Genomic DNA, 27,298 nt, shown 5'->3' on the forward strand with positions numbered 1-27,298 from the left:
AATAGGCCGTCCAGAGAGGCGGTGGAGCCACCGCTGAACTCGATGATCTCGAAGGTCTTCTCAACCTAATTATTTCTGTGACCCTATTCAAAAATTCCCTAATGTGTTTTCACCTGTGCTAAGAAATTTAACGCGCGTACGTTTGTTACACGTACCGGTACGTGTTCCCCCTCACCAGGCACAGCGACAGAGCAGGGGCCGTTCCCGAGGCGCGGCGGCGGCAGCCTCAGCCGAGCCGCCTCCCGGGGCCAGCCCGGCCCCGCTCCCCGGGCCAGGCGCAGGCGCGGCGGGCGGGGCGGGTGAGTCAGCGGCGGCCCCGCGGTGCCCCCGCACATCCGGGTGCGCGGCGCCGCCCACCGCCGGCCTCCGGCCACCGCCGCCGCCCGGGGCCAGCGGGGCTCCGCCGCAGCCGCGCCGGCCTCCGCCGATGCGAATCGCCGCCCGCCCGCCGGCCGCTGCCGAGCGGCCGCCGCCATGATGCCGGCCCTGGCCGCCCAGCGGCGGGGCTGCCGCGGCCTCTACCGCCTGTACCTGCGCTGCCAGGCGGCGCCGCGGCCCCGCGCCTGCCACGGTGAGTCCTGCGGGGCCCGGGCCGCTGCACCGCGCCGGCCGGGGCTCGGAGGGAGCTGTGACGGAGCTCCGCGTTTGCCTGGGGCGCAGCGAGTTGCCGGCGCTCACAGGCGGCGGTGGCAGCCGGGGTCTCTCCCGAGGCGGTAGCGCCGCTCCGGGCCGCGGGTCCGGGAGCGCCGGCTGTTTTCTCAGGGTCAGCTGTAAAAAGAAGGAAAACGTGCAAGTGTTTTGGGAACGCAGTGAGGGGCCGGGTGTCCTCGGCCGCGCTGTGCCAGCCCCGTCTGACGTAAAGCGGGCGCGGCATGCCCGTGCCGGGGCCGAAGTTTGCAGCAATTACAAAAAATACAGCGCGGTCTTTCAGGGGTTGCGTTGGTCCGAGGAGCGAACCCTGGCTTTTCCTTTAGGCCACAGATACAGTGGAATTTGAATTCTGAGCAGTTTTGTCCCTTTTCGTGTAGTCACGGTTAAATTGCAGCAAATGCTCTTTTTCTTTAACGTGTGCACGAATTAGTAGAAAAAAATGCCCTTTAAATGTGCTGATTAAATTTCCCTTTTTCAACTGCTCCGGTATCACCAAAGCTTAGAAAACAACACTGCTCGTCTTGTGCCACGTATTTTAGTGTTTTATAAATTTGTAATCAGTAAGTTCAGTGAACTGTGTTGAGTTCAGTATTATGGGCTTTTGTCACATTGCGACAACTGTCAGTAAGTGCTGTCCTTTTTGGGGGAAGTTTTTCCTTCAGTAAGGTTCAGGTCAGTGCGTGGAGACGTGCAGGTGTGCACGTCCACTAAAGAAAAGGAAAGCTGTTGAGACTTCTACAGAATGGACAGTTCTGTGAAATACTGTCTTTTTTTCCGTGAGAGCTGCATTATTCATAGTTAAGTGGTCATGCTTTGTATGACTTTATTTACTGGCGCCTACTACTTATTTTAAAAAAAGTATATTTTTTTTAGTGAGTGCGTTCCAAAACAGCCAGTTTCCCTGCTGCATTTTATGGTTGGAGGTGTTATTTACCCTCTCTACAAAAGTGTTGTGGTCCCTCAGCGAAATAGATTGCTAATACAGGTTAGTCTGTACTGCAGCTCTGCTTTTGGCTAATGTTTTGAAATGGAAGATTGCCTACCCAGGGTGGTTTCTCAATGGACTTTTTGCATATTTATCTTGTAATTTGTCTGTTGTGAATGCTGCTAAATTTAAGACGCTTCCCTATAAAATGTTTTGTACAATGTTGTGTATTTTTCTAAATGATTTCTATAGCGGCTGTATAATTTGCACAAAGTCCAGTTTTTCTTCACGGGTAAGCTGTGATTTGTACAGGGTGTGCACAGGGTGAAATGAAATGGCAACACTGGCTAATAGTTTTGTAGTGGTCTGTATTTGTTTTTTTATCGATATATGGTTTTTAAAGACTTTGAGGCAGTATGACTAGAATGAGACTTAATGTATCAGAAAACTGATACTGTCAAATAGCTTTGGTTTTGGTTTTGTTTTCTGTTTTAAACCCCTAAGATCATCCAGAGGTCTCTGGGAAAAACGCATACTAGAGTGTGGGAAAATCTTGCTCATGTTAGAATGAAATTTAAAAGTGGATGTTTGAAGGGAGGTAGTCAAAGCATGCTATGTACTCTCATTTTGTAGTTCATAAAAACAGATAAAATAAGCATGGGTCGATACTTACAAGCTAACTTTCCATAACTTCTGCTGCCAGAGTAGGACCACTTTCCCTTCTTTTTCCTTCCAAAATGGCTGCCTGAAACAGCTTTTTTTTTTTCTTTCCCTTGTTAGGATGGCACGTTTCAATGAAAAGTGGGAGCCTGTCTTACATTCTGCCATGTAATCGCCTGCCTGTGCAGCTGATGAGTCAAGTGAGAGTTTACACCTCCAATGGTCAGAAGAAAGATCTCGGATCAGAAGTTACAAATGGATCAGCCCGTGGAGAAACCCTGCATAAAGGTGAAACAGGTAGTACTGAGCTACAATAAAGAGTATTTATAAACATGTAAAAGCTTAATATGTTTACTGATAATGTTTTTGGTTTTTTTTCAATTGGATTATGTTACCATTGCAGTATTCTTCGTATTTTTGGTTGTGGGTGTCTGTATAGGAAATTCAAATGCATAAGCAGGGAGGAATGCTGAAATTTATTTCTTTGTCATTCTGATAATCTAAGGGTTTAAGTTTAGAGTAATCAAATTTAAAGTGGTGATGGAAAAAAAAGTGGATGTTGAAAGGGATTAAGTTATTTAAGGGATGAGAAGTGGAATGTATTATTCATCTTTCACCACTTTGCTTGTTTATTTGAAATTTTTTGGTAGTATTTCTGGTGTGTTGTGTTAAAGGAATTAATGGTAAAGATTGAATGAGTGCCACTATTGAGCATTGTGGCATCTCAAGGCCAGGCTATAAATGACTGGTAAAGAAGGTTGAGCTGTTTCATCTGCCAGAGCTTTCTAATCTGACAGTTTATGACAGTTTATCTGACAGCAGCATTCACATTAAACATTTGATACAGAGTGCATAACCTGACCCTCCCTGCTGTTCAGTTGTCGATCTTGTGCTTGTTAGGTTCTTGTGAAATTCAGAACTATCTTGTCCTTGCTCCATTGTAACAGCCTCTATTTTTGATGCTTATTAACTGTGGGACTGCACAGATGCAGGCTTGGAAGACTGTGCTTAAGAGATAACAGATGCTTTTCAAAATGAAAGCTCGCTTTCTTTGTGCTTTTGTCTACAATGGAGTGATCTTCTAAAGAAAATTTTGTTTTCCTCCTCCGGATAGCCCATATTTGTTCCTTCTTTAGTAACTTGTAAATTCCTGGGGCTTGCAACAGTCTTTAAAAGCCAGTAACTGTAGCCAGCTAAGAGGATTACATTCTGATGTTTGGAAGTACAAAAGTGACTCTTAAACATTGTTCAGTCTTGAAAGTTCTACCACATCAACCTCTACTTGTCTGAAAAACAGTGATTGTGAATGGAAGTATTCTGTGTCCTTTTTCCTCAATGATGTGCTGTGATTTTGTCCTGGCTCTAAGCCGAGGTAGTAAACTTTGAAAGGTTACTTGATGTACATAGATCTCTGTGCATGGATGTAATCTTAGGATTTTTATGTCTTTTCACTGCCCGCAAAGTCTTGTGACCCAACCTTTTTGTTAAATAGTGTTTGTGGTATTTCTTTTGATGATAGAAGTGGTTGTGGGTGCTTTTTGAAAAGAAGCTGCTACTTAGTTTTTGCAAAGCACTTTTAGCAGTAGTTTTTTATCATTAATATTAATAGATCAACTGCTTGATATTTTAAACCAGGTAAGAAAAGAAAAGAAAGGAACAACAGAGGGATTTTGTTTCTTTTATCTTCAAGTGAAAGGGATGACTGTTAAAGGAATGCTAGCTAGTTATGGTACGACCTTATTTGCTGTGTAGTAAAAGGAACTTCATAAATTTTTAGGAGTTTTTTTTCCAAGAAAATATCCTTGAGTTGTTATAAGCTGTAGTTCTCAGTTGCTTTTAGGGCATTAACTAATTGCCTGATTGAAACATAGTTATCTAGTCCAAGCTTCATGAGAATCTGATCTTTAAATAATTTTAAGTACCATGTTAGGCTAGGAGTACCTCATTACTTTACTTAACACTAACCTGCTAAAGAATGTCTTAATTTTTAAAAAAATATATCACTTTTAATAGGGTCATTTTTAATTTTGTGTGTGATTATGAATGTGTGGTAAACCTCCAATGTTAGAGTGGTAGGGCACAAAAGAGTGAATATGTTGGTTTGACATGTTAGAACCGTAAGGTTTTTGTTCTGAAAGCTATGTTGAGATGTATGAGACAAGGATGCAATATTTGTTTGAATCTTCAAGTAGTATTTCTGGTTTCTAAGTAGAAATCTCACTAAAATTACTGGGATTTATGATTTTCCAAATATTAAGATTCATTTCACTATTGTAAATTATATTTTGTTGGTTTTTCTAATAGAATCATATCCTCAAGTTTCAAAACCAGCTAAAAGACTGTTTTCATTCCAGCTCCAGCTTGTTACATATGAGTTGTGGATTTTAGTTTAAATATTCTGTGTTTTAAGGAGCTAATTTTTCATAAATGAAGAAGCTTCCATCCCTTAAAACTGAATTTCAGCTTGAAAGCTCTGAAACACTCTGATACATAGCAGCCATAAGTCATATAGAATTAATTATATTAACTAGTCTAAAGTTTTGCGTAAAACTTGTCCCAAACCACAAGTGCGCTGTTAAAATATATTTTTTAAAGTCAGAGTGCTTTCTGAAATATGTTGCAAATTGGTGTTCTTCTGCAAGCTGCCAGGAGTTTATTGATCAATGCTATATTAAATGTTTACTTTCTTTTGTTTGTTTGTTTGTTTCTGTCATTTGAGAGTTTGAAATGTTGGAAATCTGGCAAATACATTTTCTCATTGTCACGGAGCAATGCAATATTAAAATATATTCTAATGTTATGTCAGTCAAATTCTTTCCTTAAAAGAAAAGAAGGTGCTTCCATATTTACAGTGAACTTGAATTTTATTTTACAGGACAAGATACAGCCAGTGCAGGCCAAAAGCAGTCTTCTCCTAAACAGCCAATCCAAGTAAAAGGTAAAGAAATACTTAGTGTATTGGAACTTTACTGCTGTTGGCTAGTAGTCAAAAAAAAAACAAAACCAGAAAAAGGTGTAAGGAAACTGTGGCTCCTCTTCAATTGTGTGAGCAGGTTATGTGAGTAGCATTTTAAAACACATTTGTGTGCCTACTTTGTTTGGTACTGTTTGTTTGAAAATGACTCCTAAAGAATCAAACATAGTGGTATTCCTTTTAATTACTTACTCTTCTGTGTTTGTTTGTAATTTTTGTTTAAGCTGCAGAGTTCATCAGGAAAAGACTGATTTGTTTTTTCATGTGTTGTTGCAGTCTGTCCCCCTTGTGTGTTTTTAGGCATGTCCTCTCTCAGACTTAATGTGGCTAAGCTGAATACTTGATCTTTCCCGTTCCATGTTCTAAGTCTTCCTCTGCTCTTTCTTATTACTGACTTAATCTAATCAGTGTTGCTTCTAAATATATTTTGACCACATGAACTGCCTAATTTGAGTTCTGTAAAGTTCCCATATATGTATAGTAATGTGGTGGGCTTGACACTGGCTGGACACCAGATGCCCACCCAAGCTGGTCTATCACCCCCCTCTGTACTTGGATAGGGTAGAGAAAATGTAATGAAAGGCTTCTGTGTTAAGGTAAGGACATGGAGAGATCACTCACCAATTACTGTCATGGGCAAAACAGATTGGGGTTGGGGAAAATCAGTTATTTTATTGCCAGTCAAATCAGACTACAGTACTGAGAAATAAAAACTAAGTCTTAAAACACCTTCCTCTAAGCCTTCACTTCTTCTCAGGCTTAATCTGCTTTTCTCTACCTTCTCATCCCCAGTGGTTCAGGGGGATATCAATTTCTTTAGATTTATTGTCTCGTAGTATATATGTGCATGGAGAAAATGCAAGGTAAATAGGAGAAATTTCTGTGAAATAATTGTGAAAAAATCATAGATATATATTGCAGCAAGAGTTTTCCCTCTCTTAATTAAAGATGTGCTAGGAGAAATGTGTATGTTAAGGATTTATTCTAATCTTAAAATGCTGGTCTGACTTAGAAACTTACCCATCCAAGTATTATTAAGTATTAAAATACAGTAACATTTTTAAAGGCTCACTAATCTTAAAAAAATATGCTTTTAAAGTGTTTTATTTACATAATCTTTTGTGGAGTTTGTTTTTCCTCTTGGAACATGAAATGGGTTTTTTTTTTCCTCCACGTTTACTACCATTTTATTCATTTATATTTTACTTGAAGTAGGACTAGGATTATTGAGATACTGTGCAATATACAATTAGAGTACAAATATACAGTGTACAATATATGATTTTAGTAAAATTTACCTGTATTTCTGAAAGATAAATTAGTAAATGTTTGATAAATCCATAAATTGCTTTTTAAGTTAGGTTAATGTGATTTGAGTGTTTATTTGTTTTAAATAAAAGATAGGAAGTGTTCTTGATTAAAAATTATCAGCCTTTTGTAACTGTAGTAAACGGTGTACTGTTTTTAGGAAATATCTAAAGGTTTTTCATTGCCTTCACTCAGGAGCTTTGTGGCATGAATGTGATTATTCAGAGAATAAAAACATCAAAAAACTAAAAAATTGTTCAAGTTCAAAGTGGATGAAAGAAGTCAGATAATTAAATAAATATTGATATCTGTACTGTTAGTGCATCATGAAGACTCAAGCAATTTATTTTGCTATTAAACTTCAGAGCAGAAATAAGACAGTGTAGAACTCTGGGAAAATTTTTCTCAAAGTCTTTAAAAGCAGTATCTTTCTGTAAGTATTAGTTCGTTGTGTTATATCCTTCTGAATGCAACTAGTCTTCCAATAAGCATTATTGTTTTTAATGAATGTTAGTGTACAGTGATTTACATTTGAGAATAAGATGAAGTTATGTACATACAGACAAACAGGAAATAATAGTATAAATTTAAAATTCCATTTATAATTTTTCTGAATAGGTGTGGAATTCTTTTTCTTGTGCTTAAAAATCTGATAAGAGTACATCTTCCAGAGATAGAAAGCATTATATATAAAGAATGTATGTTTTTATTGTTATAAATGCCCAGTGTTAATTGTACTAATTTTGAACGTAATAGTTGAGAAAAATGATGTATATAATGTGTCTCATTTCTCTGTATGCTCTGCAAAGGTCAGAAGTCTTATCTGCAGAAAGTGGCCTTGATTATTGGAAAAAATAGAAATGGAGCAGTCCATTGCTGTTTCAGTTGTTAGACCAAGAGTTTCCAAATAGCCATATTTGAATGCTATTTATGTAGCCAAGCACCATCTCTGACACTGAAGTTGGAGAAATAGCTGACTGTGGCAGTTAGGTTTGAGAACCCTGAACTACAGCTTAGTAAATAACATTTTTGGAGGTAAATCATTCTATTTCTATGGAGGTAAATGCTCATTTCCACAATGAGGAAGATACCTTTCACTTCACTGTCAGTTTTCTGTATCTCTGGCAAGCATTGTTTTTCAGATTTCCACTAAGAGATATCATAATATGACACTAGATTGAATTACTTTTTGAAGTTTCTGCTTTAGTCTTCTATGAGTGACTTAACTTGTGTATCTAATTTTTTTTAAGTGAAAGCAGTCCTTAAAAAAAGAGAATATGGACCAAAATACACACAGAATAACTTCATCACTGGAGTCAGAGCAATAAATGAGTTTTGTCTTAAATCCAGGTATGATGGGTTTAAATTGAGATTTAAATTCTGAGTATTTGTTCATATGTACATGAGAAGTAATTGTGATTGTAGAATGATTTTGCAGAACAACTTCTTCTAAATGCTTTTGTGGTGTACTTAATTGTTCTTGTGGTGTACTTAATTGTTCTTGCTTTTTTTTACAATAAACTAGGAGCTTGCACTTAATTTTCATGTTTCAGTACTTGCCTCTTAAAGTAGTTTATTTGTACTTATGAGACCATAAATCTAGTTGGGGGGTGACACCTCTGTTCCTCCCGTTTTTACATAATGGTGTAGATGCCCTCAGCACACAAAATTTTATCTGTTTCCTGAAGTAGCTTTGTCATCTTCAGCCTTTTGCAGCTTGTGCTGGGAGTGTAAATTTTGGGATTAAATTTCTTAAATTTTCTTGTCACATGACTTCTGATTTCCCTTTAGGGAGGCTAATTCATAAAGCCTCTTGTTTAGTGTATGTGCACATTATCAGTGACATACAGATCATTCATTGGATGTTTCATTTTTTAGTGTTTTAATACTTTGTCTTCAGTGTGTAGTATTTCATAGTACAAAGATGTGATTTAGACTTCTGGATGTGAAAATCGGGAGTTTTCAATAGCCTGCTAGAGATCACTTGCTTCATGTTGTTTGTTCTGTTTGAAGTAGACAACTTTACTAATTTGTTGTACAAAAAAAAGTGATATCAAAATTGTGGATCATCACTCAGACATAAAAATCAAATTAGAACAATATGTTCCTTTTCTTACACTAAACTCTTTGTCCACTTTCCTTAGTGATTTAGACCAGCTGAGAAAAATTAAACGACGAAGTCCCCATGATGACACTGAGACCTTCACGGTGTACCTGAGATCGGATGTAGAGGCAAAGTAAGAACATTTAAAAAGGATGCTATGAGAGAGAGAAAGAGAGAAAAGAGTTTTAAGAGTCAGGTTTGCAATGTGAAAGGGCAGTAATGTTTTTCATTTTCTATCTGAACACATTTTATATCGTGATTATTTTATTTACACTGTATATATAAAATTGGAAGGTGTGGTTTTATGCTTGAAAAAAAAGTTGCATGAATAGAAACATTGTTAAGTTACTTTTACTTCATGCAGGTCTCTTGAAGTTTGGGGTAGTCCAGAGGCTCTTGCCAGAGAAAGGAAGCGACGTAAAGAGGCAGAGATCAAATACAGAGAAAGTGAGTATAGAGTTTTCAAATACCTTGAAATGTAGCAAGAAAAGTATGATTGTTAGAAATCCTTAAGATAGTGTTACTCTATTGAAAACGTGTGAATTTGGAACTAGCAATTGCTGATGAGGTTTTATGGTATAATCTTAGAGTAAAATGTTACTGTCCATGCAGATACAGTCTGTTCCTATCTCGCAATTTATCAGCTTTGTGATACAGCAAGAACATACATTCAGTGGAGATCTATAGTCATAGTCTTTGGGGGGGGGGGGGCAGGGCTTTCAATTTTTAGATGACAATTTACATGTTCAGTGCTTTTATATTTTTTTCTAATAGAGAATTTTGAAAGAGTTAAAATGGATTCAAATCTTTTTACCATGCTGCTACACAATAATTTTTTCCTCTGAAAGGAATTCAGCTTTCTTTCGTGTTTCAGTAAGGAGAAGTACCCAAAAAGTACCCTATATTTTTTTGTGTATTATTATTTTTGTTATCCTTGCTGGTATTATCAATAACACATGCAGCCAAATCAGTAGTTAGGCTACTAAACAATAAATACATTTATTTGGGTCTGTCTAGTCAGTTAAAATCACGCAGGATGCAATACTGCTTCAGGATACTTAGTCCAGTTGTCTACCTTAAAATGAGAGGTAATTTTTTTGAAACAGTTGTGCCACTTGAACACCCTTCTGTCAAAAAACAAAAAAAATAGAACTGCAGACACATGTTAAGGTATCTGTAAGTGTACTGAAACTACAGTCAAGGTCCTCAAAATTTTTATTGACCTGAAGAATAGTTTTTGGATATAAATAAAATGCCTGAATTTGCAGAAGTATATTTTGAGTTTTTACCTCTGTGCATTATCATTTTTTGGTAGAAATGGTTACAATGTTTAGTATCATAACAGATTGTATTTGGCATTTTGCATGAGCGTATGTAACAACTTATGTTTCTGATTAACAACCTCAAGAGAGGAATTTTTTCACAGATAGCTCATCTAACTCTTGTTAGAAGTTGGCTGCTGCATAAAAAAGTAGACTTCAATTCCTGAAACTACTGGTTACTAGTATGTATTCATGATGTGAATTTTGTACTGCAGATCTGTTTCGAAACCAAAGGCTGTTGTGGGAATACAAGGAGTTCTTTGGAAATACTAAGGTAAGGACATTTCCAAGAGTTTGGCTAAAAAAGTGTTGTGAAATGTGTTATGACACCTTTTGAAGGAAAATTTTTGTAACTGAATATTGCTAGAAGATTTTTTTTTTTGCACTGTAATATACCAGATCTATTTCTGATTGTTATATGCAGTAGTAAATGTTATGATGTCAGCATGAATGGGTTCCTACTGTGACAGTGTAATCTGCCAGTAAGTGGGGTTTTTTTCAGTTGCCTTCTTATCAAAATTGCATCTGTACTCATGATTTCGAGTATAACCTAATACTATGTGTAGGGAATATGTTGTTAATTTAAAAAAAACCTAAGTAAGTTTCTTTAAGAAAAAAACCCCAGAAGATGAATGCTTTTGTCTCTGCACTGCTGGCCCTTCCTCTCTGCTTAAGCAGAGACACACCCTAGATCCAGGTGCTTGGGTGCATAGAATGGTTCCTTAGCAGGCTCTGGACCTTATGGCTGCAGTGGCCTCTGCTGGAGACTTCATTGGATGTTTATCTTTTTAGTAGCCAACCATTTGTAGAAATATGTAAGCCCCAACTGCAGCTGGGCTGAACATTCAGTAATAAATAAGTTGCCTTCAAGAACTTTTACGATACAGGGTAGTGCAAAGTTTTCTATTTAATAATTTATATGGTAGATGTCTCATGAGATCAAGATTTAGGCATTAAATAATCTCTTATTTCTTTATGTAGCCACGCTCCAGCACAGCAGCTATGTTTTTCAAGGGACCAGGGAAGGTGGTAATGGTAGCTATTTGCATGTAAGTAAAAAAAAAAAAAAAAAAAAATTTGTTTATGCAAGTAAAAAGCAATTCATTTATATTATCCTGGAAATAGGAACAGTGTGTGTATTTAAGATAAAGATACCTGTGTCTGTAACTGAAGTTAATAGATTTATCTACTTATTGTTGATGCAAGGGAGTTTATGTGAATACATTGGTCAATACATAGAGGTCAGGTATTGAATATATCTCTGATGAGAGAAGAGCAACTCTTTTGGAGTTGATCAGACTGTACAATTTCTTAAAGTGAAAACTAAAATTTTGAAGGACTTAAAGAGGCAGGTATTTAAAGTTGTCCTTTTTTCTTGCTTCTTCTTGAGAGGAAGCTTTTCATACATTTTAAAGAATCTTCCATTTAACAACCAGAAAAGAATTCACTTTTCTCTTTATACTATTATTTCTTTTCTAATTGAAAAGGGGGTGTTTTTGGAGTTTTTACCTCTTACATGTTTTACAAGTTTGAATGAAACAAGTTAATGATCCTGATGTAAAGCAAATGATCACTGAGACTATCTGATATGAAATAGGAGGAAGTGTGTTAAGTTTCTCTCAGGAAATGAAGGCTAAAACTTACTTGTATGAAACCTTGCAGTTTCTAAATATGTTTTGTGTTATAAAAGCTAATTATTTTTTAAGACATTATTGATATAACTGAGCATAATAGAAGAAAATACTTTTTTTGGCCCAGGAAACAAAAACATTTGGAGCAGGAAGTGACTCTTTGAGCTTCTGCAAAACTATTTTCTTTTATTTGGGGAAGAAAAATACAAAGGTCATTTGATGAAAACCTCCCTCTTTACTGAGTATTCCACTGCTAACTGTTCAGAGCCTTCTAAGTTTAAAACATGTAAGAATTTTTAGCATGGATATTTCTAATGGAAAAAGAAACCAAACTGGGGATGTTCTACCTCCTTCTGTTTCTTACACTCCTACAGAGAAAGAAGACCTTTCCTCCTGCTTTGTAGATAGAGCATTACTGTAAACATTGCATTCTTTTCATAAATACCTTTTGATTTTTGGGTATTTTTATATATGAATGCCTGCCAGGAGAAGTTTGTAGAGATAATTATGGTGATCAGTTATCTTTTTGTGGAGCTGTTTCAGAAGTTCAAGCTACTCTTGGAACTCAAATATCTGATGGCTTTTCAGAGATTTAAGTCAAGGCCACCATCAGTGCTCCTTTGTTTTTTAATGGCTTTTGGCTTTGTATCAAGAAGGATCAGTCGGTCTTAACTTTTTCAGTTAGAATTACTTGGTAGACTTTTAACAAACTTCAGGCTTCCCTTGTGAGGGTGAAATGTGGTTCAGTCAAAAGCAGAGTTGTTCTATGAATCTGTTTAGGGTATAGACTGGCTGCACTGGAACACTCTGTTAATAGCTTTGGTTTGTGTTCTGTTAAGATTTCCTACTTTTAGGTCCATGCAGAAGGAGATAAGGTAGCTAAATTAGTTCAGTTCAGTATAATAGAGGAAATACTTTCTGAAATGGTGGTCACTGATGTAAAAATGTAATTTTGTTTCCAACCAAATCAGAGCATATTAGCTGCCTCCTCAGAATCTGCTGGTTATGCTTCCTCTAATTTGAATGTGATTTCTGGCACATGTTAAAATATGCTGCTAAAAGATGTTGTTAATAGTTTCTTATAACAATTTATTTAGATACTTTAAAAACTGGCAATAAATGAAAGTCATGTTAAAAAATATAGAGGAGGCTATTATAACTCTGGTCTGATTTTCTGTGCAATGTGTTTGTAGTAGTTAACCCGCTGATTCTGGTAATGTTTGAAGCCAGAATGTAGATTTGGACTTCAGTGTTAATAGTTACCGTTGTGCAACGTAAGACAATGTTTATTCCAGTAAACCTGTAGCTGTAGAAATGTCTTCACTATTCACACTGAAAATCTTAATGGAGAAGTTCCACAGATAATTTTTACAGCGTAATCCAGTGACAGCCTTGTCTTCCTGTCTGTTGTCTCACATTTGTATCCTACTGAGAATGGCTCAGACTGAGGTTGAAGTAGGGAATCTTTGCACTACAGTATTGGGCGAGGATGTGTATGAGGCAAAGGACTGAGAAAATAGAAAAGGAAGTTATTAAGACTTGTATTCTCCCACTAGTAGAAAATTAGTTGTTCTGAGTAGTGAGTGTGATGGTAATTTTCATGAAGTATAACTTATTTAGGACTGCTTAGAAGTTAATGATTTCTGGAAAATAAACATTGTATCTTTATCAAGTTTAGCTGAAAGGACTTCTTGCACAGTAAGCATGCAGAAAATCACTATGAATTATGTGTCTGCACAGCTCTCTAATTATTAAACTGATATTTGAGTTTATGCCTTTCTGACAGATAACTCATGATTGTACAGCACATCTGGTTTTGCTGTAAATATTAAACATCAAATATTCTGTTATTTCTTCTCTTTGTTTTCAGAAATGGGTTGAATTTTTTCTTTAAGCTACTTGCCTGGGTTTACACGGGTTCTGCAAGTATGTTTTCAGAAGCCATACATTCTTTAGCAGACACATGTAACCAGGTAAGTATTTTTTTCCGTTCTGCCAAATTAGTGCTTGTAATAAAACCGGGAATAAAGACAGATACTCACAGTAGTGTAAGTGTATCTGCACTTGAATTAAGAAAAAAATAGGACTCTTCTTAATTTGTATTATTGTAAAAATGAGAAGTCAGAATGTAGATTTTGAAGTTTGTTAGAAATAAGTTGAAAGAGGGGAGTTGCAGTCGGAACTGTACAGCTATTTCATGGGTCAAGAGTGATACTTGAAATGAAAATCATTTTGATTAATATTTTGGTTAAATGTTAACATGAAATGCTTCTGTCAGTTATTGTAATACGACAGACTTTGTTACTTATTCATCTCTAGGTAGAATAATGATGAGAATTTGAGCATCTTGGTTTGTTTTTCTATTCCTAGATTACCTATCAGCCTCACACAGCACAAGTAGCCACATATGTGGCATGTTTACTTTGAGAAGTGGAGTGGCAGGCTCAGAATTGGACATGTAATATTAATGTGCAGGGATCAAATTAAAGTTGTTTTTTCCACTATTTTCTATAGTGTGCTTGAAGCATATGTTATGAGGCCTTGAAGTGATATTGCAAGGCTTTGGGAGGAAAAAAGTATCAACCCTTAAAGAAAGGGTTGAAGGAAAGGCTCCTGCAGCTCAAGCAAGTGGAGTCCTTGGGTAGCTTGTAACTCATAAAATGCAATAGTCTTCTGCTCCTCAAAATTTGAGGAATCTATGGAACCTTAGAGCAGACTGAATGTCTTGAAAAGTCTGTTAACTTAAAAAAGTAGTTTTGGCAAACTTTTTGCTTGAGTTGGACCCAGTATGTGTCTGTCTAGACAGGCTGAGTTGACAACTCACATTTTGTATGATGGTTTCGCACAACCTTTCAGCTGTTCCCTATGTAAAGTGAAGACAGGGGTGCTCCTAATTCAACCAATAATACTTAAATTTATGGGGAGACCAGCCTTAAAGTGTGTGATTTTTCACTTTGCCAAATGTGTCAATGTACCAGTGAACCTAGTTTGATAGTGGTATTACATTAATTGGAGAGCTATTCTGTTTTTTAAATATCAAAGTTGAACATTCCACTGAAATGTGGAAGGTTTGTTTTGTTTTTTCAGATAATCGAATGTGAGGTTTTGGGAAAAACACAGGAGAAACCGTGCTGCCTCAAAGCAGCTTGCTGCTGCTAAGACTAAACTATCTGCATTTTAATACTTGTTACTGTATTTCGTTATCCATGTTCTTAAACAAAATGCATGCTTTGCAAAATTCAGGTCTAGATTTATGACTTACTGCATCAACAACTTAATACATCCCTAATTAAATATATCCCAGATAGGCAATTTAGATAGCAAGAGGTTATTTCTTCCTTCAAAATATGATGAAAAGTCGCAGTGTAAAGTTACTGCTGTAAATGTTGTCATCACCATACTACACCACAGTCTCAGTATAATTTCTCTTCAAGAGGGATTTATTTAAATAGCTTTGTTCCCTGAGCAACTTCATTCCTTTACGCTGAAGCACAGCAACAACACTTCTGATTGCATGTAATGTTCATTTTCAGTTGCAATTCTAAAATTATAATTAACAGTAATTATATATACACACCATATAATTGCATATATATTATATATGTAGGTATAACTGGCAATTTTTTGGGAGTGGTAGATGACAAATTTTGAGGATTATATTCCAGCTCTAATAAGATATCAGTAGCAAAGCATATATGCTGTTCAACAAATTACATCTGCCTTTGCCTTTCAAGTTCAGTTGATACCTAATGTTTCTAATTTTTTTTTTTAACCTCTTGTCTTAAATAGGCCTTGCTAGCTTTGGGCATCAGTCAGTCTGCAAGGACACCTGACCCTAGTCATCCGTAAGCTTTTTGAGTAAATAAAAATTTTGGTAACTAAATATAGGAGTAAGATCGGTTCTTGTTTGTGCATCACCTTGTTCTTTCTCATTTGCTCTTTTGTGTCATTGCTGAAACATACTGTTTCTGGTTTTACAGCAGATAAAATAAGGGGTTTTTTCAAGTTCCAGGAGTTGCAGTTTTAGTGGCTTGGTGCATGTGTTGGTTTTCTTGGTGGCACACTTTTGCTATGTTTTATTTTAATTGACGTTATTTCTCCAAGTTTTCCTGGGCTTTTCTGCCTCTTCCAACTAATAGATCTACTTTTTAAACACTGTTCATATGAATCACAGGATTTTTTTAAAAATAAAAGTCACTGTCCTCTTCCTTTTTTCAACAAAGTGCTTTTATGCAAGCTAGTTACTTGTGTCTTTTACATAAACTGCTCTTTCTCTGTATCTAGTAATTTGGATATTACTTAATAAGTTCTTACAAGTTCATGAAAGTTATAAGCTGTACTCTTCATGATATTTTCTCAGAGTTGACCTGTTTTACTCCTCATATGTTTGGGCAAGTCATTCTTTAAGCCCTAGTTCAAAAATACGACTAATTTATGGAATTTGTTATGCTTTTCTTCATTAACAGCGTCATTAAAATTCGAAAAATTTAAATCTTAAATTTGTGCAAATATTTCTCATATCTCATTTTTCCCTCTCACTTCTTTCTCTTCTTCCTCAGTATATACAAAAGAAACACACTGTTTGTAGATGGAGTTAAAACCGAAAAAGGAATAAACACAAACTTGTAATATTGCTTTAGTTCCTCCACCACAATTAAAAAAGTGCAAGTGTCAAATGTCTGTAATAAGCTCAACTACTGAGAGATGTATAAATTTTATTCCCTTTAAATTACCTTTAATAATTATGTAGACTGGCTACTCCCAAAACTGGAGTCCTCGTTTAGATGTAGGACTTCACTAAAATTTAAAGTGACATGAATGTTATTTATTTTGGGGTTTTTTTCAGTCGTAACATGAAATCTTCGGTCATTGTACAGCAGCTAGTACAGCTGTTTAAAAACAAGTTAGGAAAATATTTATGCTTGATGTCTTTGCATGTATTAGATATCCTCTTTCAAGTAGAGTTTTATTCCCCCTTGGATTAGATTGGATTTAGCGGCTTTGTCTTAAGCAGATGCCAAGTCATACAATGATAATTTAAGACATGTTAAAATCAATGGCAAACACTGAGATGTATTTGTAGAGATATAGAATCTTATATTCCTAAAATAATTTCCTTTCCTTTCTTCTAGGTATGGTTTCACAAATATGCGCTATATTGCCTCCCTGATTAGTGGAGTGGGCATTTTCATGATGGGTGCAGGACTTTCTTGGTATCATGGGATCATGGGTTTACTCTACCCTCATCCTGTAGAATCTCTTCTCTGGGTAAGCTGATCTTGTTTGGTATTGTATTTAACACCAGTAACTTGTTAAAAAATAGTGGTATAGTCTGAAATTCACTTGCTGTGTTTGAATCCCAACACAATTAATTTAAACCGTTCTTAATGAAAGTGTGTTTTAAGGAAAAAAAAAATCTTTAAACTATAGTTGATCTTGCAGCAAAATGAGCTGTTGTCCAAAACCTTCATCTTCCTTTCATATCCCCCCCTCCAAGCAGCCCTCCTTTCCTGCGTTGGAATATATTTCATGATTCAATTATTGTTGGTTTCTTCTGTTTAGGGGCAATTACATGGCACAGTGGGCAATGTGGTTCTGGAATGCTATGTTTGGATAGCCTGTGGTGAAGAGATCTGTAGAAACATGCATATAATATGATATAGTATCATATCTGATTACTTTTTTTTTTTTCTCTATACAGGCATACTGCATTTTAGCAGGGTCGTTGGTGTCTGAAGGAGGTATGCAGTTTCAAGTTTCTATTGGAGTATTTGTAATCTCTTAAGATTACAATGTCAGTAATTACAGTAATAAATGATCCTTGCTTACAGAGTGAAGTTTTAAATTCTATTGCAAATACTTGTAAACAAACGAAAAAATGTGAAAACTTTTCTTTTTAATATATGACTATATAATAAGTAGTTGAAGAACATAATTTGGAAAGTAGACATGGATTTACTTTTTGGTATTAAACTATCAATGAATATAACTGTTCTGATCTGTATGGGAGACATACTTGTAGAGAAGAAAACAACTCTACTTCATTCAAAGTGCCAACAATCAGAGCTTTCTAGATGATCTGTTGCTATGATATTATAAGGGAAAGTTCCCTCTTTTCAAAATGGAAATACGTCCTTTTGCCTCTAGCAATTTTCAGCAACAACTTTGTTGTTTCAGCCACCCTGCTTGTTGCTATAAATGAAATTCGGAGGAGTGCTCGAGCCAAGGGTCTTTCATTTTATCAATATGGTATGTATCATTATAGCAGTAAGGTATGTGGTTATTTAAAACACAATCTGTTCACTAGTATTTGCATAATGATAGAAACAATTTTCTGTTTTCCCTTTTCCTTTCCACTTTATTGATCTGTTTTTTATTCTACTAACAAATAACATTTTACAAATTAGGTGAAAGCTGTTGATTTAAGATTGCTACATAAATACTTGGCTAATTGCATGTATTTTTCAGGATAAATGCCCCCTTTTAATTTTTCTAACATTTTTGAGAAGCTTACATAATTGGGCTTGTTCCATGTATAAATGCTTTCAGATGTGTGAGAATATGCGAAAATTCAGTTTACACCTATATAATTGCATAAATTGCTCTTTTAAATTGTTGTTGTTAGTATAGTTTAAGTACCATGCATAATGTAGTAAAGCTAAGCTTTCAAAGCAACGTAACTTTTTGTTGTTGTTGTTGTATGTGCAGTTGTGCAGAGTCGTGATCCTAGTACCAATGTGGTGTTACTGGAGGATGCTGCAGCAGTTCTGAGCGTGGCTGTCGCTGCTACCTGTATGGGTCTGACTTCTTTAACAGGTAAAATTCTGCACAGAGGCAGGCAGAATGTGGATTTCTTCCCATGCATAATATGAACAGAGCATTTAGTTTATATTGGTTGACTTAAATGTGTCTCTGCTCTTCATTTCTGATACTTGTACTCTGTAAGCAGATTTTTGAGCTATTTTGTTATACAAACTAAGTTATTTTTTACTAAAGGTAGGATGATCTGTATGCCAAGTGGTTCAGTGTATGTCTTTGCTGCATAGTTAAGTTTTCTTAAGAGGGATGATTACTTATTCATCCCTTTTTAAGTATTGATTTTTTAAAAGATAATAAATATTGGAATTTTATTTCTTGTGGCTTCTAATGATTTAATTGCAAGTTTCATTATTTATATAGAAGTAATTTTTTAATTTCATTTCTAATTTCCTTCATCACCTTAAAAACAGTACTATTTCTATAGGTCTGAACATGAATAAGTGTTTGAAACTTATTAATAAGTATTGTTTTCCAGAAATGGTTAATACTTGAAAATTTTTGACTTACTGATAAAAGAACACTGGATTTTGTGCTGCTACCTATGTTTCAGTGTATGTAACTTTGTGTATAAATTTATGTTTACTAACATAGAAACACATACAGACAAGAGTTTGCTCATTTATTAGTCCTGCAGGAGACAGGAGTGATCAAGGGACAGGAGGGACTTAAGGCTTTGTTTTATGATAAGTTGTTTTGTTACAGCTTCATCATGTTCCTCAGTAGGAAAAAAAATCCACTGAATTAAGAAAAAAAAAGTCAAATAAGTGACCAACTGAAAAAAAACCCCACCAACCAAAAAAATCTCACCAAATAGCAAAACTCAGAAAACCCCTTGTAACTATGTACTCTTTTCAGTGTGAAATTGGAGTTCTCTCCTGTGCTTTAGAAATATTCTGGGACACTAATTTGATGTATCTTCTTTAGGAAACCCGTATTATGACAGTGTGGGGTCTCTAGGTGTTGGAACTTTGTTAGGAACTGTGTCAGCATTTCTAATCTACACTAACACTGAAGCCCTGCTGGGACGATCCATTGAACCTGAACAGCTGCAGCGGCTCACCGAGTTACTAGAAAGTGATCCTGTAGTAAGGTAAGAGTCTTTGCAGCTCAGTCTCTACTATAAACAACAAAAAGCAAGAAAATAACATTTAATGAGAGAAATCTGGTAAGATTATTTTTAGTGTGGAATCTTCTGTGTTGGGATTCTAGATTCTTTAATATTGCTAACTTTTATTTCGGTGCTAAAACTTTCATTAAAAGACTACTTGTACCTCTCAGGTGTTCGTCATCTAAAACAGCATTGCAGATACATTCTAACAGTCACATTAGTTACAGGAATTGACAATGACCTAATGAGAAAGCCATCACAAACTTAAAACTTTTTTCAAATTCATGAAATGCAGGCACTTAAATTACACTGTTATGTTGCTTGAATAGTTTATTAGCACTTAAATATTTAAATTCTATTGCTGTTAATATTCTGTGTGTGGAATTCTGTAGTAGTTGGCAGGATGTGGTGCAGTAGCATTATGATGCAATGGATTTTTCATGTTACATGCTTATAAAATTAACTCATTGCTAATTTCTCCTTCTTAGCAAGTCTGCAATTTGTAGTAAACTTACAGCTCATTGGAATTCTAAAATCTTTCTCAAATGCTTTTCAATGAGCTATTTTAGCTTTACACTATTAACCTTGATTTAGAAGCAAACTTCTTTTTGTTTTCTTTTAAATCCTTGTTTAGTAATATATTTCTGTGTAAATCAGCTGACATATTGTGGTGCTTTTTTTATCTGTAGTTATTTTTGAGCTGTGGAGGGAAAAGCCCATTAGTTAAAACGAGAGTGCTTGAAAGAAACGAAGTGCTTCATCATCACAGTTCCAAGCAAAAGGTCTGGATGACATGCCCTTCATTCCAGAAACTAAACAAGAATCCTATTTGGCATAGAAATCTGTTAGAATTTTCACATGTCAGTAAATTAAGTGTTTGTGGTGGCCCTGGATTAGTCTGGATGGTGAAGGATGAGTCAGCAGTGCTGTGTTAGAGTAGGTGAGTTCACATGACTTCTGTACATGACTTCTGTAGTTCTTTTTTTCCGAAGCACACAGGTGGCTTTGGCTTGTCTTAGGCTGAAAGAATAAAATTTCTCCTAACCCAAGTACCATTTTAAATTGTATTCCATTTTTTGAGTGGCTCAAATTTCTCAACAGAGCAGACTTAGTTCATGTTCCTCTTGCTATAGACTTTTTTTTTTTAAACAAGAAGTACCTTAATTTAAAAAAAAAAAAGCATGAATAATAAAAGAAAAACTTGTGAGAAACTGCATGTTTTTATTTTTTTGAGGTTAGAAGCTGAAACATGTTTGGGTGCTTATCATACCCTCTGTGTTCACATTGTCTTCAGTTATCTCTTTCTTAGATCCATTTCGTTAGCAGCTTTGATTTCTTTCAGTGCCCAGTTTGTCCTAGACCGAGTTCTTACAGCAAGCCTGCTATCTCTAGCATGGTTGATCTAATAAGACACCTGGTCTTAATCTCAGTTCTCCACAAACTTACATTACTCTTGCTTTTTACTAGGTATAATTTGGGGGAAAAGCTGAAAACAAACCAAAGGCTGAAATAAGGAAAAAATTACAGCAGCTGAAGTGACAAAGCCTTTTAAAATTAAGTATTTCTTCAAAGGGCTACCTTTGTATTTTCATCAATATAAGCTTTGGACTTCCAGGAGTGTCAGCATTTTCTTGAATATTCAGACTCACATTTTCTAAAATGAAGGTGTATAGTAGTGTGTTGTACTCTTACATATCCTTCTGACACAAAATGTAAAAGATAAAGCTTGTGATTACTGGCCTGCTTCTAAAGCTGTGACTAATATATGCTTTTTTATTTCAACCTTTCAGGGTTTTCAGTTCTCAGTACATTGCTTTTTGTAGTTGCCCCTCCCAGAATATTCCTCTCTTGTTCTTTCAGGCATGGTTTGCAGTGTTTATTTTCAGATGTGTTTTACCATATCAGAAGGAGATATATTAGGGAATCATTTAGTATTCATCAGAAAGTATTTTAGATCCAAATTGACCAAAGGATCCAGGGGCTCTGATATCTACTCCTCAGCCCCTGTTAGCACCATCACTTAAGTTACTATTCCAGCTGTAGCTTGCCTCTGAACATCACGATCCACTGTTAATTATGAAATACTTGATTATCAGATAATACTAACTGCTGTCCTACTAAAATAAGTCTCTGTGGTGGTGATATTTTTTCAACTAAATCTTGATACTTTAATATTTTTTAATAACAGGATTGTTTTACAAGACCTACATTCCCTAAAATCTTAATGACTGGAATTAGTGTTCTTAATATAGAATTCTTCCCCTCGCCTTTTTAACTGTTTTTCCTTCAGTTGTTATGTGAAGTTTTCCTCACTTAAATGGATAGCCTTGTTTACTGCTCTTAAATTTTGGCACAGTGTTGTTAATCTGGTTTGTTTTTGTTTTAATTCTCATCAGTATTGCAGGATGAAAAATTAATTTTCCTTCACAGTTATTCTTAGTTCTTTTAACTCTTGAATATAAGTCTTATCTTGCCTGGGCAGATTATATGCACTAAGGTAGACTGTTTTCCTTCACATTTATAGAATATGCATAATTTCACTGAACTTTTTCAGGATTAATAAGAAGCTCAAATATCACTTATCTTCTTGCTTAGTTCTGATAGGCACTTGATATGTCTTCAGCATTTTTGAATCACATGGCTCCAAATTCTCTTTATTGAGCACATCTGTTATCTTCAATACCCTCTTTGGGATGAAGTAGTTTGATGTCATCTAGTTTACTCCAATTAATCCTTTCTTGATTTGATAACTTCCTGCAGAATAGTTGTGTGAATTGGAATGGACCTGGAAAATCTTTATTACTGCCAGTAAGCTGATAGTAAATATTTAGGCAGGTTAGAAGTAAGATGTATTTTTGGTGTCTTTATATTTAGTTCATGTTCTATTTCTTTTTTTTAATATGCTTACCTCTCCTCCACCCTAAATAATACAAGAAATATTCTGTAAAAATTTCCTGTGATTGTTCATCTTAAAGTTTCTGTCTCCTGTTCTTTTTGGCTGTTCATTCTAACAGGCTCCTTCCAACATACATGCTTTCTGCTTTCTGCTTGCACTGCCTGTGATGTTATTTCTGATTTATAAACATTCAGATGCAAAGAAGCATTTCTAGTTGGGAAGAGTAAATTTGCTTGAGACAAAGGGCATACTAAATTTACAGATTCTGTGAAATTGCACAATTTAACCAAATAAATAGAGGTAAAGTTTGGTACTTTCTATCAAGTGAGCTGCATTGCTGCATCTAAATTTTGTGTTAGAATTTACCAAATAGTCAAGAATGCATTTTTCTGTTAATAAAACTAGAAGTCTTTGAAGTCTTTTATACTTGTTTTATTTTGAAAATGTCAGAAGCAGGAATTTAAAAAATATGAACCTTTTGTGATTTGTGTCCCATGTTTTAGTCTCAACATATTTTTTCTGACCTTGATGGAAAAATGTGGAAACTTACCCTACAGTGGCAATTTTAAATTTTCTTGGCTTTGAAGATAAACTGAGTTTTTGTTAATATAATTAGGAAAAAGATCAATTTTTTTTAAATTTTGTGTTTATTTCACTTTTGAAATTCATCACATCTTGATCCTGAGTTTGCTTCTTATCCCATAAAAATTAAGAGCTTGCTGTTTACTACCTATATTCACACATTAGAATTTGTCCAACAAGCTGGAACAAAAGTCTGCTGCAAAAACCCAGAATTTTTCAAAGGACCAAAATACAAACATTAGAACTTTCATGTTCTAGTATTGATTAGGAGCCTTTAAGTAAATATACATTTTCAGCATTTATGAACATGATAAGCTGTGATTAATAGTTCTGAAGGATCAAAAATTAATTCCAAACACAACTTTTTCTTATGTCAAATATATTTTTGAAAATTCTCCAAATGATCATGCTTTTGCCAACTTTAGAATAGGATAGTTCTATAATTGCAGTGTGTCCTTTCATTAATTAATAACTGGTTATTGTTCCTTTCCTCAGAATTTGGGGTACCTAATAACTGTTAAATAGTGTCATGTATATGCACAAAAACTTCTCTGCAGTGGAAAATAAGTTGGACATAAACTTTTAACACAGAATGGGGAAGTTCTCACATTTTTTAATTGTGGAAAATTTTTTTTAATATACTGTTACTCTAGTTCTAGGTCTGGGATATTTCTAGTTATCTGTCTTTTATTGCAGTGATTTATAGATATGTTGGTGTTGCAGAAACCTGTGGAAGTGATATAACCAGTTAAACATAAATCAGTATTTAATGGAAGTGTGGGTGGGCAAAATGAGGATATTTTGTCAAAGATTGACCTTTTAAAATTACAGGATCATTTTGTCGTGACAGTATTGTTAACATGAGAAGTCAAACTAGCTAGTGGTTTGTTCTATATTGTTTTACATTTCCTTTAAAAATATATTTTGCAGAGCAATTCATGATGTTAAGGCCACAGACATGGGAATGAGCAAAGTGAGATTCAAGGCAGAAGTCGATTTTGATGGACGTGTTGTTACTCGGTCTTACCTGGAAAAACAAGACATCGAACAGCTGCTACAAGTATGCATCAAAAATTGCTTTTGTAACCCCGAATATTTGATACTTAACAATTTCAAGTACCTCTAAACCCAAGACTTGCAAATAGATGAGATACATTTAACTTCTTCATTTGAAGGGTTGCAGGGTTACTTTATGTTAGTGTTTTAAATGTACTTAGAGATAACTGTATTATGTGCTGCTAAAAAAGAGCTACTTTTGGCCTGAGAAGGAGGAAGGCAAGGGATTTTTTTAACTCATTACCCTTGAGATTGGCTCAGGTGATCACAGCCAGGTCCTAATAATGCCAAGGTTGTGTGTTTGCTCCCTGCACTGGCCATTCATACAAGTGTTGGAGTCAATAACCCTTGTGTGTCCCTTCCAACTTGGAGTATTCTATGATTCTGTGATTGTTTTGTTAGAAAATACAGATTTGTAAAAAAAAATTAATGAGAACGTAATTCTTCCAATACATTTATTGAATTACAAGATCTGCAGTTAAAACTAGAAGCTTGTCACCTGCAAACAGGCATCTGTTTTGGCAGAGCCATTTGCCCTTGGCATGGGTGGTGCAGTGTTGAGGTTTACAGGTCGAGCCTTTCAGGCTCAGTGGGAATATGGATTGCTTGTGTCACATGATGTAGCATTTTGATGATGTTTAAAAATCAATCATCCTTCAGTAAGTGTCAGTCTCTGATTTCATCAGTATGGTTTCAGAGCAGCTTTACTTAAGCCGTCTTTTCAATATAGAAATGCAGAGCTGTTCTCTGCTGTATTCTATATGGCAGAGCTATGAAGTATGAAGAAAATATTTATCTGAATAAAAGGAGAGTTTTGACAGGACCTTGTTTTTTTTCACTGGTACCTTGCTTATGTACATTTGTTTGTGTATGAAATTTCTTTCTTTTCTACCCTTTCAAAATGAAATACAGATTTTTGTCTGTCCATTAAACATGACTTACAAGTTACGTTTACTTTTAAATTTTACATTGCAATTTTAAATCATTTAGTCAGTATCCCAGTTTTAAAAACATGCTATTGTCAAAATAAGTATTTGTATGTGTATGTATAGTGCAATATCTCATCTATTCATCTACTGGATTTCAATTTATTACATTTTTGAGAGGAAGAGTGCTGTCAGCATTGTACTACTGAGACACTGCAAGTTTGCCTGATTTTATATTGCCAGTTGCTTTGCTGTTGCAGTTTTTAGCATACTAGTCTTCTTAAAAAGGCTTTGTTAGCTTTTATTTTTTACCTGTTACTCCCTTTGGGAATTGCTTACAACCTTTGCTAGTTCTTCCAATACTTTGAGTATTGTTGGGAAAGATCTTCCCAATTGATTCTAGGTTGGCAACTGTGTCTTACACAGGTCATTGTTGTTTCATGTAGTAACCTCATGTCAGCTATAAAACTGTCATTGAAGCTTCTTTCAGTAGGCTTCAGCCATCCGAAGTCAAATGCAGACAGCATGCTTGCCTTTTGACCTATACTTCTTTAAATAAGCAGCTCATTCAACTAGCACCGCTGTCAATGTTATTCTTTCTACAGTTGTGAAATATTTGTTGAAATGCTGTCATTTAGATTACCTTGGATTTTTTCTTGTTAGAATTGCTGTGATTGTAGTCCCTGGGTTATGTGGTCGAGATGTGTTTTAAGCTTGCTCAATTACGTTATTCCTCTTCAGTTTTAGGGTAGCGAGAAGGGGAAAGAAGTTGCTGTCATGTACTTGTATGCACAAGAAGAATTAGCTGTTTCATAGTTTGTTTCTGTTTACAATAACCTCTTTGTCCTAAACGTGCTGCAGCTGAGATAAACTACAGGACAAATGGCTTCCAGATAGCTTGGTGTGAGACCGCTAAGGAAAGCTCTCTGAAAGGTGATAGACATAAAGTAAATATAAGAAAAAAGTTCTTTACTGTGGTAAAGGGTGGTGAGACAGTGGAACAGGTTGCCTAGAGAAGTTGTGGATGCCCCATCCCTTGAGGTGTTTAGGGACAGGTTGGATGGGGCCCTGAGTGACCTGGTGTGGCAGAAAGTGTCCCTGCCCACGGCAGTGGGGGAACAACTAGATGATCTTTAAGACCTTGATACTGTAGTACCTGCTTTGGTGCTGCTGCTGTCTGTGGTTTTTTGGATGGTGGAGTTTAACATCCTGTCTTCCTTAGTCTCATTCCTTCAGTTTCACGTGCTGTTGTTCTGTTTAGTCTGAGTTCCTGTCAACTGTCTTCAAGTTTCTGATATTATGGAAGCAACATTTGTTGTAATCCTTGTGGACTTTCAGATGAGTTGGTTATTTGATGCCCAGAGTAGGCAGGGTAATGAAATAACAAGAATGTAGAAAATGGAGAAAGAATACACGGGGGTACCCTGCTCTACCTTGCTGTGAGGAATACCTCAGAAACTTCTAGAAAATGAATGAAATTCTCTAAACTTATTTGGAAAGTTAAGGAGGAAAGCAATTAAAGATAGGTTTTGTATCAAATGCAGGTGATAATGACAGAGCCAGCTGTTTTCATCGACTGGATGCTACTCTTCTGTGTCTTTGAGATACAAGAACAGATGATGTTTTGAGAGTAAATAGCAAAAGCTGGAGTGTTTTGTTTAGGTTTTTTTTCCTCCCTCTTGAAATATGTCAAGACCCTCTGGAGTGTTATTCCTTTATTTTCTTTTCCTCATCTCAATCTCTTACATTTAATTTCTTCCTAGGAAATTCAGCAAGTGAAAACCCTTGAAGAGTTAGAAGCCTTTATGCTTAAGCATGGTGAGAATATCATTGACATGCTGGGTGCTGAAGTAGACAGACTTGAGAAGGACCTGAAGGTAAATTTAACTGCTTATTAGCAAGTGCTTATTCTGTGGTATATTTTAAACAGTATCACTGCATCTAATTTCTGGGATTTCATTTGTAAATATGAGAGAGGAAAAGAAGTTGATATTACAAATGCAGATTTTCTTGCTATAGTAGTATTATCTTAGTTCTGGTCACCAGCAAATCCTTACTTTACCACTGATCCATTTGTTTTATCTTTTGTTCCATTTTATACCAACCCAGAACAAATTTTCATTCAATAGACCCCTGAATGTGTCTTTTTTTACTGTATTCTCAGAATGTCAGACTATTTATAGGCTGTTGTATTCTGTTTTGGGTGTAAAAAAGTAAATTCTCTTTATTTTTTTTTAACTGGTTCTTAGAATTGTATCAAATATTTCTGGGTGATGGGACTGCTACTCAACATATTTCACTCTTATTGAAGTCATACAGTGTTTATTTTACTTTAC

The 27,298-nt window shown here is 35.7% G+C and overlaps 1 protein-coding gene across 2 annotated transcripts in view; it reads left to right on the top strand.

Annotated features, from left to right (window-relative positions):
* Nucleotides 1-369: 369 nt before the first annotated feature.
* SLC30A9 (solute carrier family 30 member 9) overlaps nucleotides 370-27,298 on the top strand; it is a 31,064-nt gene continuing 4,135 nt past the window's right edge. The window contains exons 1-17 of one of the 2 annotated variants that reach the window (XM_066185672.1): nucleotides 370-571; nucleotides 2,357-2,533; nucleotides 5,112-5,174; nucleotides 7,769-7,868; nucleotides 8,663-8,755; nucleotides 8,987-9,069; nucleotides 10,160-10,218; nucleotides 10,926-10,993; nucleotides 13,446-13,548; nucleotides 15,365-15,420; nucleotides 16,708-16,843; nucleotides 17,277-17,316; nucleotides 17,753-17,824; nucleotides 18,284-18,391; nucleotides 19,319-19,484; nucleotides 23,911-24,040; nucleotides 26,726-26,839. In XM_066185672.1, coding sequence (XP_066041769.1) covers nucleotides 475-571; nucleotides 2,357-2,533; nucleotides 5,112-5,174; nucleotides 7,769-7,868; nucleotides 8,663-8,755; nucleotides 8,987-9,069; nucleotides 10,160-10,218; nucleotides 10,926-10,993; nucleotides 13,446-13,548; nucleotides 15,365-15,420; nucleotides 16,708-16,843; nucleotides 17,277-17,316; nucleotides 17,753-17,824; nucleotides 18,284-18,391; nucleotides 19,319-19,484; nucleotides 23,911-24,040; nucleotides 26,726-26,839 — 1,665 coding nt within the window. In that variant the 5' untranslated portion in view covers nucleotides 370-474. The remainder of the gene's footprint in view (nucleotides 572-2,356; nucleotides 2,534-5,111; nucleotides 5,175-7,768; nucleotides 7,869-8,662; nucleotides 8,756-8,986; nucleotides 9,070-10,159; nucleotides 10,219-10,925; nucleotides 10,994-13,445; nucleotides 13,549-15,364; nucleotides 15,421-16,707; nucleotides 16,844-17,276; nucleotides 17,317-17,752; nucleotides 17,825-18,283; nucleotides 18,392-19,318; nucleotides 19,485-23,910; nucleotides 24,041-26,725; nucleotides 26,840-27,298) is intronic. The other variant, XM_066185671.1, reaches the window with a different exon arrangement.

Source organism: Chamaea fasciata, unplaced genomic scaffold (genome assembly GCF_029207755.1).
Source record: "Chamaea fasciata isolate MVZ Bird 193981 ecotype frontalis unplaced genomic scaffold, bChaFas1.0.hap1 SCAF_6, whole genome shotgun sequence".
NCBI classification, from domain to species: Eukaryota; Metazoa; Chordata; class Aves; order Passeriformes; family Sylviidae; genus Chamaea; species Chamaea fasciata.